Genomic DNA, 14,574 nt, shown 5'->3' with positions numbered 1-14,574 from the left:
TGTAAGAAAATTTAGCAAAATGCAATTTTCCTCCTACTACTTAGTACTGGGCATGTAAGGAAGTGCTTGGTTTTGAAAAAGTTACAAGAAGAGGAGATGAAGTTACATCAGAGCCACTCTGGTTTAAGAACACAGTGCTAGGCCCACCCAGCAGGATTAAATGGTCAATAAAAAGACAGAAAAATCACTAATGTGAGATGAGAATAAAATGCTAGTGCATGCGAGAAGACTCCTGTGCAATGGGAAATGCTGGACCTGGAGTAAATTGGGGCTATGGTTCTCTGTAACTCTGACACCTTCAGCCTTTCCTGTTTTTTGCTGGTGAAGTGTTCAAAAAATAAGTACTGAAGCCATACAGCTCACAGGAGCAGATCAAAATGGAACAGATATTGGCAAAGTTCCATTTTACCAGCAGGCCTGATTCAAGATCCGGAGATTGCTCAATAATTACAGTGCTTGTGATAATCTTTAATCATAGTTTAGCCTGCTGTTTTTCTTCGTGAAGTTACCAAGCTCCGAGATCCCTACTTCTGCACACTGTCTGTTCAGCCCAAGTCCAAAAACATAAGAGGCAAGATTTTATTTTGTTTTTGTAAGAGACAATGATTAGTCTGTCACGATGTGTTTATATTTATACCTCATCACCTGTCTGTTCTGCCTTCCTCCCTATGCTTAAGTTTTATCCAAATTGTCAGGTCTGCCACAGAATTGGGAATATCCAACATACCAGGTTCTTAGAAGTGTTATGGAAAAAACAAAAACCAAAAAAAAAAACAGGTAGACAAGAGGAAATGCAGCAGTGCCTCGAGATTCAGATGTGAATGCAAACTCAAACTTCACAACCCACAAAAGAATCCACACAGGAGCTTGCCTTGGACATGAAAATCCATAGGGACCTGGGGCCCAGCTCTGCTTGCCACTTTGGTTCTTCCAAATCAGCAAAATCAGAATGAATTTTAAGGTATTTTGAGCTGGTAGCTCGGCAAAGTCCTAAATCAGTCCTGTTTAGGTCACTTAAAAGTGCTGCGGACACACGCAGCCAGTGGGCTGCTGAGTCCTGCTGCGCCCACCCCAAGACATGCGGCCCCAAATTCTGGAAGAAGGTAGACCTGGATCTCCGTGGCTCTACCTTTTGTGGTGCCACAATTTATAATATTTTTTTTAATCTTGTCTTCTGCCATCTGGCAAGTCAATAATTAATCCACCCCCTACAAGGACATCTTCGAAAAGGCTGACCAAGCAGTGCAGCCTACAGCGTTCAAGGGACCAAGAAAATAAGACATTTGTGCCACGTTTGCCCTGAGCATGTTCCAGGGAGCCGTAATTACACACCACATCCCCTTTACGCCAGGTGCTGTACCAACAGAGCTGGAGCTTCCCTTGGCCCTGTGCAACCTCTCCCACAGACCCCAGGTGCCACTTTGCGTAGGTTTTACTCAATTTTTGCTTTAACCAACGTATCCCGCAGCCTCAATGCAAGCACATGGCCCTGGGCAGTCACTGCAGGGCTCAAGGGCTTCTTGGGGCCTGCCTGGCAGCCCCACAAGCCAGGCAGCCCTGCCTGCTGGTGGCTGTCCCCACCCACAGCTGGTTCCTGGGCAGCAGGGAAGGCAAGCAGACACTTTCTGTGTCCCTGCACTTCATTTCCCCTCCTTTCCCTCAGCACCCCCCCCCCAGAAAACAGTGCCAGCAGCCCCCTGCTGCAGCCAGGAGGCCAAGGCCATGGAGATGCTCCAGCAGGTGTTTCAGAAGGTGGAGAAGATCGGGGAAGGCACCTATGGCGTGGTGTACAAGGCTCGCAACAAGCGCACGGGGCAGCTGGTGGCCCTCAAGAAGATCCGCTTGGACTCGTGAGTGGGGCCAAGCCCCGTCCGCAGGGACACCATGGCCCAGCCCAGCATGGGAGTGAGCAGGAGGGCCCTGAGCACAGCCTAGCGTCCAAAATGGTGCTAGAAGCTCAAAAAGAGCCTGCCATGAGAGAAAAATTCTCTCCAGGCTCACATGAGCACAGTTAGGGCCCAGCCCTGGCACCATGGCCCAGGGCTGGGGAGGCAGCCACCATGTTGGGAGGTAGCCTCTCCCTCAGCAGTGCGGTGCTGGGGCCTGGTGAGGCTCAGCACCCAGCAGAGCTGACTTGGGTGGGGACTGAGTACATAAAAGCTTATCCCTGGTTCTCTGGGTTGGCCCTGGGCTGTTTCTGCACTGAGGGGTGTCACTGCAGATAGGCAGCCATGGTGGTGGGACTGCACCCCATGACTGTCCCCTCCCTCACCACCCCTGTGGCTCCATTTCCCCCCAGCTCATGCTCTGTTCCAACCCAAACCTGGGGTGCCCAGTATGAGACCCTTCCCTGGGCCCAGAATAGGGTATGGTGTCAGGGAGAAGGGAAACAGCACCCTGCCAGGCTGCAGGCTCTAGCTGTGGGACAGGGTGCCCTACAGCCCACCTTTACCACAGGGAAACAGAGGGTGTCCCCAGCACAGCCATCAGAGAAATCTCGCTGCTGAAGGAGCTGAAGCACCCCAACATAGTCAGGTAAGAGCCATATGAACCCTCCCCATCACCTCACTGACCAGCTTCTGCTCATCGACATGGTCAGCTCCAGATCAAGCAGCAAGAGGGGCCTTTCAGTCCTTCACTGACTACACAGAAAGAAGCAAAACAAACAAACAAACAAAACAAAACATACAAGAATCACTTCCTTAATGTACAGCAGCAGCTCACAGCATTACTACTTCACCAACACAACCTAAGTTCAGACTACTGCTGCCCCTTCTCCTGGGTGCTGCTTTTATACCTAACTCACTGCTCTGCCCCAGAGGGCTCTCAAAACAGATGCACCTGTGGGAGGGAGGAGGGATGTTTAGGAATTGACAAAGGTCTGGAGAAGGTCGCTCCAGGTGCTTTGTAACAGGCTGTAACATCCCTGTGTAGTATGGATTCCCACACAAAGGTACTGAAGGGAGTGCTTGCACTTCTCTTGCAGGCTCCTAGATGTCGTGCACAGCCAAAAGAAGCTGTATCTGGTATTTGAATATCTCAATCAGGACCTGAAGAAATACATAGACTCCTCCCAAACTGGAGAGTTTCCTTTAAGCTTGGTCAAGGTACAGTGCAGAAAGAGTGAGTGCTAGTAGGCCCGCAGGAGTGTGTGTCCTTGCTGCCTTCTGCTGGTGAGAGCCAGCACTGAGCTGCTTTTAGGCAGACTGCACTGGGAAGAGATTCGTCCTTGGCTGGAGTTATTCAGCCTGTCAGATCTCTAACACTACAGCTGGGAAACATCCTGGTGCTATTGCTCAGGGCATTTGTTTCCCAGCTGTTTCCAGGCTCTCCAGCCCATCTCATTGTTGAATAAACTGTTGATATGAGGATAACAGAGGAATCTATTGCTAATTGCTTTTGTATGGAGTAATGGATGAGTGGAAGGGACTGCCACTGCTTGGATTGGAATGTCTCCGTTCCCCTACAGAGGGGGAGCATTTTGCGTGCATCTCTGGGTAGTAGCCTGCAAGCCTGGTGTTGCATTATGGCAAGGTCATATTTCCCATTCAGGTTGATAAATGATCCAAAGTGTGTTGGTTCACATGACCAAACCTTTGAAAGGGTTTCAGTTGTGGCCTCGTCTAAAATCTCTTCTCTCCTCAGAACTACCTTTTCCAGCTGCTGCAGGGTGTGAGCTTTTGCCACTCGCACAGAGTCATCCACAGGGACTTGAAGCCACAGAACTTGCTCATCAATGAAGCAGGAGCCATCAAGCTGGCTGATTTTGGTCTGGCAAGAGCTTTTGGAGTTCCCTTGCGGACATACACTCACGAGGTACTGTTGAGACTCCCTGCCATCTGACAGCACAGTCCACAGTCTGTAGTGGGTGAACAACAGCAACACAAGTGACTTGATCCACAGCTGTGCCTAAACACCTGCTCTTAACCTCACCTGTAGCTAAGGGGTTATCTTGTGTCCCCACAGTGTGTTGATTGCTTTTATCCCAGCCTGCCTGCAAGCTGGGTTCCCACCTTCTTTGCATAGGGTATATTTTTTCCAGGGATCTGCTGAAAAACAATCTGTTAATCGTAATCATGCTGTCACTAAGGTGTCTGCTAATTAGGCACGGACTTAGCACACTCTGATTTGTACAGTCACTGCGACACAACTCAGAAAAGAGAATCCCATGCCTCTACACAAAGCCTGTTTGTTGGTTCCTTACCAGGTGGTGACTTTGTGGTATCGAGCCCCTGAAATACTCCTGGGATGCAAATACTATTCGACTGCTGTGGATATCTGGAGTATCGGCTGCATCTTTGCAGAAATGGTAGTATGGGTTTAAATGGTGTCTTTAATGAGTGGGGAGGACACAGCTGCAATGGGAAGTGGAAAAGGAGGGGCAGGATGCAGAAAGTACTGTGGTCCCCCCCGTGTGTTGGGGTGTGTATTATGGAAACTCCACCCTGAGGGTGGCTGGTCGTTAACTGAACACTCGGAAGGAAATCTACTGGCTCTAGGGGCTTGGCAGAAGGCAAAGCAGCCTCTGTAGTCCAGTTGCAGCGTCAATATGTGGTGATATCAGACTTCAGTCTTGCTGCTGCAGCATTCTGAACCTGGGAGGAGATGACTCTTTTGCATGTGTCCCCCAGCAGGTTGCAGAGAACTAGCACTTCAGAACACGGCACAACATTGTTGTTTGGGCCTGGTAGGTGCCCATAGTCTACTTTGAAGAGCTCAACATCCCTGCAGTGAGACAACACTGCCCGTAGCTCCCAAAACCCGTGAGGTGCACATCAGCAGAGCCTGGGCAAGTAGGTGGGGAGGGTGCTAGCCTGCAAGAGAAAATGGTGGGAAACTGGAGATGAAGAGGGATAAGGGTCTGGTTGTGAGTCAGTCTCAGGGGTCCTGGGTCCATGGAGGGGAGCTGGAGACAAGCCCTGGTGAGTTTCACAGCCACTGCCTAAACTGTCCTGGTCTGCGGACAGAATTTTGCAGAAGGAAATAGGGCACAAAGCTAACGGAAGGGTGGGAACTGGCTGCTTTTTTTTTGCCCCAGGTGACCAGGAAGGTCCTGTTTCCAGGGGACTCCGAGATCGATCAGCTCTTCCAGATCTTTCGCACCCTGGGTACTCCCACTGAGGCGACCTGGCCTGGGGTGACTCAGCTGCCTGACTACAAGGGGGACTTTCCTCGGTGGAGAAGGAAAGAGATGAAGGAAATCGTTCCCAACTTAGATCGAGATGGCAGAGATTTATTGGCAGTGAGTGAGGGTTCATAACAAGACCTGGGGAGACAGGACCCTATCAAACTGGGCAAAAAACAGATAGTTGGGACTGATCTACGTTGAAGTGCGTTAGCTGATTTGGCTCTCATGTTCATCTTTGCCATCACATAAAGACCAAGTCATGGAATAGGGCTCAATGCTGGCTCTGAAATAGGGCCGTCACTGTAGGTTCCCCTAAGACACCACTGCACGGAGGGTCAGAAAGCCCTTGTAGTGTAACCCACATGGTAACTTCAGCTGTGGGTTACTCCTGAAGCCCAGAGAGGAGATAAAGCAGGAACAACATCTGCATTTGGGCCCAGCCATGTGCAGGTGCAAGCAATCAATTGGCTTGTAGAATCCTAAACCTGGTGGGTTTTTCTCTTGGCAGCAATTGCTCCTGTACGACCCCAGCAAGCGCATCTCAGCCAAGGCAGCCCTCAGTCACCAGTACTTCTTCTGGAAAAGCCCACAGAGCACCGAAGAGCAACGTGTGATGCACAGACACTGCAGATGAAGTGACGCGGCTCTCCCCATGCACTTGTAGCCCTGGGTAGCAGTGCAGATCTGGTTTGGGGCACTTAGCAGGGGACTAGCTGGGACTCGGGGCCTCACTTCTGAGGAGCCCCGAGGGGAACGTTCTTGCATTTAGAGACTCTCAGCCTGTTGCTGGAGGAAGATTTGCTAGGTTATGGCCAGTAGAGCTGTTTTGAAGAGGTCGTGTGGAAAGGTGGGGTTATTTATCAACATAAAACACTGACATATAAATGATAGAGCATACTTGTCCTTCATTAGCCAGCAAGCTAAGGTGACACGATGTTCTGGAGCATCACCAGCTCTTGCTGCAGGTCTGACGGTGGCAGTTCCTGACACCAGGGTGTGCTGGAGCTCCACTGTGGGTAGGACATTGCTGCTCTCAGCCGTTTGCTGCTGTTAACAACCACCTTTGTCAGCGTTAGACTCGTTGTTTAAGTTGAGCTGTTTAATAGAGCTAACATTCTGCTGTTTTGCAAGCTGAGGAGTGCTGTAAGGTATCTGAATTTGTGCTTTAGCTGGGACTGAGGAGCCAGAAGATCCAGTTAGCATAAGGCGCTTGCTGCATGTGGTTGGAAACAGTGACAGCTGAAACACCAGCTTCCCATCATCAGTCCAGATGTAACACTGGTTCCTTTGCTTTATTGTCTTGGAAAAGTTATTGCCTTCAAGTGTTTGGAGAATTATAACTAACTTTTAATGTGTTTTTGACATCTGAGATTTTTTTTCCAATACAGAAAAAAATAAAGGCTTGTCATTTGTTCAGAAACATCTGTGTTTATTGCTTGGCTCAGCCCGTCAGGCTAGTGACGCAGGACAAGCTGGCTGGTCCCTTTTTTTTCCACAGACCTCTTCTCCCCTCATCATTTCCTGCACTCTTTCTTTTATTCTTTCCAGCTCACATCCTTGGCAGGTGCAGAGATGTGCTCTCGATTCTGTTGAGGAACAAGGGGCTGATGGTTCTTCAGCCCAGTGCTGTCTCAGTACAATAAGATGGGATTTCTTTCCAGCAGTGGTTGCCACAGACAAGTTCAGAGTTAGGTCCTACTTATTTAAATACTCGAGATAGATTTTTAACTTCGGGAAGCCAAAGTTCCAAAAGTTCTGTTTTTCATGCTTGTGCACATGCAGCCCCCTAAAACCTGTGAGCCTACGAGCTGATTTCAGCACAAGCTGACTGCTCTCAAAAGCTGTCACATTCCTAGAACTTAGTAACAGCTAAACAACATGGTGAAGGGGAGAGGTTGCTGCACATCTCAGCTGCAGCATAAACCCCTCACCACCTATGAGACAGCAGAAACCTTTAGACTTCTCCCATAGAAAATCCCCTCTCAGCCCAGAACCTGCCTGTCTGAAGCCAAGCTCTGTTAAACTTCGGCTTGCTCCTTCTTCCCACCTGAGAAAAGGCAGCAGGTGGCTCTGCTTAATTCCCAACATCAAAAAGACCTCTGTCAGCTCTACTGAAGCAGCCACCCCACACACACCCCCAAGAGCAACACCCTGGGAGCTGTTGCTCACCTCCCTCTGGCCCTGCCCTGCCGCCCGGCTGAATTCCCCCTGCAGGTTTAGCAGCCGCCAGGACCTGGGTAGCTCTCCTGCATCTGCAATTTGCACAAATTAGGTTTTGGGGAGGGTTGCTTTGCTTTTGAAGCTGTTGTTAGGAGTCATGCTGGAGTGCCTGCCTGGAAAAAGGTGTGCTGCTCATGCTAGGGAGGCACAATTTTCTGATCGAGCAGGGAAAAGCAGGCAGCTGGGCTCTTCCAGCAGCCTTGAGAGCTACATGGCAGGAAAACCGAAGTCCTACTGCGCTCCTGCAGCATCTCTTGTCCCCTGTGTGATAACACCCAGCTTGCAGGGGCATGTTTGAGAGACCTGGATGAATTCTGCTGTGGGAATCATTTCCCTGCCTTTACATACATGTTTTAAAGTCAAATCATTTTGTACAGACAATGCTCCATTGTTTGCTCTCTGCAGACAAGTGCTCATGCTGTACCTAACAATTTGCAGAAGTGTTGGCTTGCTTTCTTTTTCTTCTTCTTCTTCTTCTTCTTTTTTTTTTTTTAAGACCTATGTTAGGAAATAAATTTCAAGGGCATTCATGCGGTCCAGAACTATAACTAAAAATACTATGGCTCATCTAGCCCAACAAAATGAAGCAACATGCTGAATTTCAGACATTTATGACCCAACCCCATTGTCAGCAAAGGGAACTAACAACAGCTGTGTTGAAATAGCTGCTCTGGGAACGCCACGATCCAACCCCATCATCCTGTGCCTGAGAAGGGAGGAAAAGCACTACCTGGATCCTCCTGAGCAGCTCACGACCCTGCCAGACAGCTGGGCTCTGGGAAAGCCCCCTGGCTGTGTGGTGCTTCCTATGGACACATCAGGAGGACACGATGCGAGTGGCTTTCTGCAGATAAGGACCGCTTGATAGCAAAGACAAGGATTTTTCTGTTGTTTTTCCAGAAACAAAAGGCAGACCAGCCATCCAAGGGAGACTGCTCAGCCAGCTAGACCGCTCATCCAGCTAATCGTCTCTTAACATCTTCACCCAGCCATGGATAAATACCTATTATCCCCATCACGCAGCCAGGGAGTGCATTATCCAAAATGATCAACCGACTGCCTAATTACCAGAACTCCAAATCCCTTAGTTACACAGCATTCCCTAAAACTATTTAAACAGCACTTCAGGAAAGAGTCACCACGTGACCGTCAGGCTGCTATAAAAACAAGCAGGGCTTTATCTCATTTGCAAGGGGAGCAGTGAGGAAGGAGGGCAGCCCTACAGCCCAGCACCCTGCCCCATGGGTAGGCTGGCAGCAAACTCACGTGTCTGGCTGAGCTCGGTGGAGATGGATCTTCCCTGCCTTCAGCCAAGGGGTGTGAAGCTGAAGCACGACAAGATTGCTCCCAGCAGATTTGGAAAGGATCCATTGGTGTGCTGGGCTGTAAGGGCCAGGCTCCCCCCAGGTTTTGGGGGCTGTGGTTGTTCTGCTACTTGCACTGGTCCAGGGGTCCTTAGTTGTGGTGGGATGTAATCCTTACCTGGCCTCGGTCCTGTGCTCCGAGGGGCTCACCCATGCAGGGTTTCTCTCCTGATGTGTCCCCTGGTCCATCGCAGCCCAGCTCCAGCCCCTGCTCCTGGCCCGGCCCGGGCAGGAGGTGATGCACAGTGCCCCGCGTGCCAGCAGCGCTCTGCCAAGAGGGAACGGGCTGGGAGCAGCCACTCTGGGGTGCATGCAATGGCTTTCCCCATTGTAAACCAACACATTTCCCTGTATTGATCACGCCAGTTGAGACAGGCCACAGTGGCAATTAACATTGACACTACAGGGCATAGGACAGAGCTCCTTGACTGGAAATGTGGCATTTCCTTAGCTGGACTTATTTTTTTAACTGAATGCTGCCTACCAGCAGGAAGGCAGCAAGACTGAGTTGAGTTTGCCAGCATGGGATCAGCTTCTTCTGGGAGTCCAGACTCCAAATCCCAGGTAGGCTGTATGGAAATACAGGATATGCTGCTGCTCTGATGGGGGAAGAAGGGGAAGGATATCTACTGATATGTATCATTTTGGATTGTGTTGAATTTCCCCAGCAGCATCAGCTAAAAGCACCCTTGTTGGAGGTGAGAGCAACCAATGTCAGTAAAAAGTCTTTTTTTTTTCTCATCCCACAAATCCAGGGGACTTTCCAGAACAGGGCAGAGTCTAAGGAAGAACACTTCACCTCTCATCTCAACAGAGACATGTGAGAGATGGGACTTGCTCATTGCAGCAAGGGCTGAGCACTGCAAGTGGCAGGGTGAAAGCTCACCTTAAAAAAATAAAATAAAAATAGTAAATGCAGATTTTCAGGTATTGCTGGGTGGATCCCACAGCCAAGGGCTGCAGAAAGCAGTTTCCATCACTGTGGATTGCAAGCATCAGCAGTCTGCTACTGAAGGTCACTCCTTCCCTTGCAACACATCTGCCTCTGCATGGGTGCAAGACAAGCCCCAGAAACACCTACTTCAATGAGGTTTGGCTTGGTTTTGCTCGAGGCGTGGCTTCATCTGTCAGCAGCTCCATGAACCAGCCCCAGTCATCCTACAACCAACACCGTCACTGGCCCGCAGCCAGAGAGGCACTAGGGACAGGCAGCAGGAGGGGGTGTGGGGTCTTCTCCATCGGGTAGTTGCCTGCACTAGTTGTGGATCAAAATAACGTGCAACTGCGCCCTTTGGTGACCAAGTCCCAATTTCAGAGGTGTCCAAATGACCAGGGAGCAAAGTCCCATTGGTTTTCAGTTTGAAAGACAAATGTAGCAAAATCTTTAAAAATATGGACTCACACAAAGAAATTTAGGGTGTTCAGTGCTGTGAGATTGGGGGAGCAAGGAGCAGCGAACCCTCTATAGATGGGGCCTCAGGGCACACGACTGCGTGGGGGCACCAGCCTTACCTTTGGCCACTTTGCAGCCTCGGGCTGCAGAGAGAACACAGCCACAGAAACACACTTACTACGTTTATTGCATGCAGAAGAATGACCCAGCCTGAAAACACTCTGCCTCTCCCCCCCTTTCTGGGCACAACCATGTTTAACCTGCTGCCAGAAGAAGTTCTTGCAAGCAAACCCCCTCTGCAGTCACAGCATCGCCTCGGGGCGGCGGGGACCCCGCGTGCTCAGGTCCTTCCACGATCACATTTTTCTTCCTCGCACGGCCAAGCTGCGCTGGGAAGCAGGGATAGCTAAGACAGAAGAATATGCAGCCCTAAATGCTAGACGCTCCGTTCCTGTGATCGCTGCTGTGGGGAGAGGTGTTTCGAAGGGATGAACTCTGGAAGGAACCGGGTCCAGTGCTCGCCTGAATCCCATTCAGTGCCTGAACCGTGAGAGCTTGGGGGAGCGGCTCGCCTGGTGGTAGGGCTGGTAGCCCTCCGAGGCGGCCGGGAGCAGCAGGAGGCTGCCCAGCGAATCCTTCTGGCAGAGAGCCATGGCCTCCTTGTAGTTTATCTTCTCCTTCGTGACAGGATCAATGAGATCTTTCTCGTAGTTGGACTCATCCTGGAGCCTGTTGGCCAGGTCGCCTGTTATCATCCCTGTCTGGGCGGCTTCCAGCACGGGGATGCGACCAGTTTTCTTGGGATCGATGAGTCCTCCGGTTAGATGCTGGACCTCCAAGTAGGGGAAAGCGCTGTCCCTGGTCATCCACCCCTTCTGGACTGCTTCCCCCACGGACAGCCTCCGCTTGGTCACTGGGTCCTCAATCCCCGTGAAGGCTTTCTGGGCGTTGAGCAGTCTCTGCATGTAGGTCCTGTCGATCAGCCCCCTCTCGATTGCCTTGTGGACTGACAACCGGTCCCGAGAAATGAGGTCTATGATGCCCCCCGTGGCAGCCTGGGCTTCCAGGAGCTTCTGAGCTGTCATGGGATCAAGCAGCTTCTTCGCCACAGCAGTCTTGATGTTGTACTTGGTGTCAGTGGTGGTGTCGTACACCCCGGCGATGGGGCACGTGTCATCACAAAAGCCCTTCTGCGAGGGTGAGGGGAAGAAGTTTTGGGTTTGGTGGGTGGTGGGTGACTGGAGCGGGGATTTGGAGATGATGGAGCCGATAGAAAGGGATGACAGAGGCTTAGATTCCCCGGCCACCAGCAAGGCGAATTCAGAGATGGGAATCTTGCCGTCCCGGTACAGCTGGTACTCCTCCTTGGTGATCCTCCTCAGCCTTAGCGCATCGTCGATGGAGTACTGCTTCCCGCTTTTCTTGTCCAGGAGAACCGAGACCTCCCCGTTCGGGCCCAGGGTGGTGACTTCCTCCCAGTCACACTCCAGCTCCTGCAGCTGGATATACTGGCCTCTGTCTATGATACCTCTCTTATAGGCTTCGTAAGGGGACATATCCTTCCCTGTCTCAGGGTCCAGTATGGAGATCTTGGTGGAGAGGTTCGTCTCTCTCATCTGGGTCTCATGATTAATTTCTTCCCGACTGACCCTTGACTGGAGATCTCGGATGAACCTCTCCTTGTTGTAGATCTGGTCCTTCTCCCTCAGGATGTCTGCCTCCAGCAGGGAAAACTCATGCTCCAGCTGCTTCTTCTTCTGCCTGTCACTCTCAGTCCGTTGGTTGAGCAGTTTGGACTCCTCCCGCAGGAAAAGGACTTTCTGCTGTTTCTGCCTCTCCAGCTCCCTCAGTTCGCTCTCCAGGTTGGCTCTCTCCTGGATGGCCAGGTTCCTGGCTTTCTGCAGCTCCGTCTCCTCGCGAGCCCATGTCCTCTTCATGCCTTCAGCTCTCTCAATCTTCTCCCTGAGCCTCCGCACCTCCTCTTCAGCCTTTTGCTTGGCCCCTCTCTCCCTGCTCAGCAGCTCCCAGATGCGTGCGCGTTCACTCTCCAGTGCTCTGTCCTTCTCCACTCGAATCACCTCCTTGTAGATGGTCTTCTCCTGGGATTTTGTTTTCTGCAGGACGTCAATTTGCATCTGCAGGTTCTTGCATTCTCTCTGCAAGTTCAGCACCTCCATCTTCTCACGGTCCAGCTCCAGGCGCAGGTTGCTGGCAGACTGTTCGAGGACTGGGTCCTTCTCCAGCTTTACCACTTCTTCCATAATGATCTTTTCTTGCACCGGGGCTGGGCTCTCCTCCAGCTCCTTTATCCTCAAGGTAATTTGCCTCATATCTTTTTCCAGCGCAAGCCTCTTGCTTCGATCCTCCTGAAAGTTGAGCAGCTTCTCTTGCTCTTCCACCAGCGCACGAAGCTGTTGCACATCACGTTCCATACGGCGCCTGTTGCTCACCTCCTCGTCCAGGCTCCGGCTCAGCCTGTTGTGCTCATCTCGGAGCTTTGGATCCTTTTGAGTAAGAATCACCTCTTGGACAATGACCTTTTCCTCTGGCTTCCTCCTCTCCAGGAGCATGTATTTATTCTGTAGGTCGTAGATAGCGTCCTCTGCAGCTCTCCTCTTTTGAGACATGTTACGCACTTCTTGGCGGAGGCGGTCAGCTTCTTTTTCCAAGAGTGGGTCATTCTCATATCGGATGACTTCCTTGTTGACCAGCTTGGTTTCCACCTTGGATCTCTCCCTCTTCCACTCGTCCCTTTCACCCTGCAGCCTAATGAGCTGCTCTTGGGTCCTGCCATTGGTGTTCACTAGTTCATTCAGCTGTTGTTTTAGCCTGTCGATTTCTCTAAGAATTTCTGGACTCTTCTCATGTTTCACCACCTCCTCTATGACCTCCTTAAGCTCCACCACTGGTTTCTGTGACCTGAGGACATTGAGCTCTGCTAAGGCCTCTTCCACTTCACTGTCAATCTTTGTCCTTTTCAGGGTAACTTCCTGCAGCTCTCTTTTCAGGTGAGCAATTTCCTGCTCTGTTTCAGGATCCACCAGGAAAATTTCATTGACCCTCTCTTTAACTTCTACCCTTGGTTTTTGCTTCTCTGCAATACTGTACTGGCTTTGCAGCTCTCCCAGCTCACCTGTAAGCATTAAATTCTTGCTCCTCTCTTCTTCAATTAGGTTTTTAAGCTTGGTAGACTCTTTCAGTAACTCTGGGTCCTGCTCTACCTGCTTCACCTCCTTCACGATAATTTTGGGTTCTGCTGTTTCAATTAGTCTTTCCACCTCCTCAATCTTATTCTTCACCTTCACTATTGCTTCCTCTGCGGACTTTCTCTTGAAGGATTCCTCATCAATTTGTAGCTGCAGGGTCCTAACGGACTTCAGCATTTCTGGGTTTTTCTCCAGTTTGATCAGCTCCTTCACCACCACTTTCTCTCGGATGTTGGGCTGCTTTCGCTCTAGCTGATGCAGCTCTCTCTTACGCTGCTCGAGTTCAGAAGCAGCAGCCAAGCTTTCCTCCTGGAGACGCTTGATCTCCTGACGAAGACTGGCTGCTTGACTATCCAGGTTTGGATCTTTTTCTATTTTTGTTATCTCTTTGGTGAGGAGCTGGGCAGGAACTGCCTTCTTCTCATTCTCCATCTGCGCAAGCTTCTGGTTCATCGCTTCAATGTCTTCTTGCAGGTTCAGCCTCTTTTTACCTTCCTCTTCAATCTGCTGTGTCATCTTAGACAGGCTGCTCTCCAGCTGTGGGTCTCTGTAGTATTCTACCACCTCCTTTTCTTCCACTCTTTCAACAGGCCTCTGAGTCTTCAACATTAGCAGCTTGCTCCTGTGTTCCTCCAGGTCCTCTTCTATCTTGGCCACTTTTCTCCTTTCCTCCTCCAGCTGCGTTTTCAGCCCCTCAGATTCCCTGCTCGACATGGCTTTGTTTTCAGACTGCTGGGTTTGCTCACGTACAACCTGAATATCCTCATGCACTTCCTTCTGCAAGGAGAAAAGAAAAAAGAATTTAAATAAAAATAATAGCCAGGGAAACCAAGTCACTCTCTGAATCAAGCACGGAAGCCTTTTTTATGACAAGGCATGGCAGGAGGCAGAACTGGTACAGAAACCTGACAGCCTCCAGATGAGGCTGTTTGTAAATGACAGATGAGGACACATTAACACCATCTCAAGCAACTGACGTCTTAAAGAGTTTCCACCTGTCAGGGAGATGCTGCAGCAGCCCACAGCGGTGCTTTGTGCTGCCTCGGAGCTGCGGGAGGATAACCTGGCCAGTTCGTGCTGCGCAGCGTGGTGATGGTAACAGCACAGAGCATCCCCATTTAATCTCCTGTCCTTCATGAGCACACTGAATAGAAGCCATCCAGACCGGAGAACTTCCCTACAGGTGAATCAAGCCCTAGAAAGGCATAAAAATCCTACTGCCTGGAAGTGATTCCAGAGGTGTGTGAGCACAAAGTTCCAGCC

General features: G+C 50.6%; 2 protein-coding genes across 2 annotated transcripts in view; one reads left to right on the top strand and one right to left on the bottom strand.

The window, feature by feature from the left end:
* The first annotated feature begins 45 nt into the window (after window positions 1-45).
* On the top strand, window positions 46-12,204 carry CDK3 (cyclin dependent kinase 3). Its single transcript, XM_083805588.1, has 7 exons — window positions 46-1,850; window positions 2,458-2,535; window positions 2,987-3,107; window positions 3,646-3,816; window positions 4,208-4,309; window positions 5,039-5,242; window positions 5,637-12,204. Exons 1-7 carry the CDS (start codon window positions 1,474-1,476, stop codon window positions 5,760-5,762), a joined length of 1,179 nt encoding a protein of 392 aa, XP_083661714.1. The 5' UTR covers window positions 46-1,473; the 3' UTR covers window positions 5,763-12,204.
* Window positions 10,275-14,574, bottom strand: part of EVPL (envoplakin) — a 24,037-nt gene continuing 19,737 nt past the window's right edge. The window contains exon 22 of the mRNA XM_083805480.1: window positions 10,275-14,088. Coding sequence (XP_083661606.1) covers window positions 10,639-14,088 — 3,450 coding nt within the window. The 3' untranslated portion in view covers window positions 10,275-10,638. The remainder of the gene's footprint in view (window positions 14,089-14,574) is intronic.

Source organism: Anser anser (assembly GCF_964211835.1).
Source record: "Anser anser genome assembly, chromosome: 19".
NCBI classification, from domain to species: domain Eukaryota; kingdom Metazoa; phylum Chordata; class Aves; order Anseriformes; family Anatidae; genus Anser; species Anser anser.
The sequence above is the reverse complement of the archived record's forward strand: the minus strand, read 5'-3'. Positions and strand labels throughout refer to the sequence as shown.

Coding starts and splice junctions, on each gene's coding strand:
- CDK3 (XM_083805588.1), top strand. CDS start 1,474: ATGCAAGCACATGGCCCTGGGCAGTCACTGCAGGGCTCAAGGGCTTCT. Junction 1,851..2,457: donor AAGAAGATCCGCTTGGACTC/GTGAGTGGGGCC, acceptor CCTTTACCACAG/GGAAACAGAGGGTGTCCCCA. Junction 4,310..5,038: donor GCTGCATCTTTGCAGAAATG/GTAGTATGGGTT, acceptor TTTTTGCCCCAG/GTGACCAGGAAGGTCCTGTT.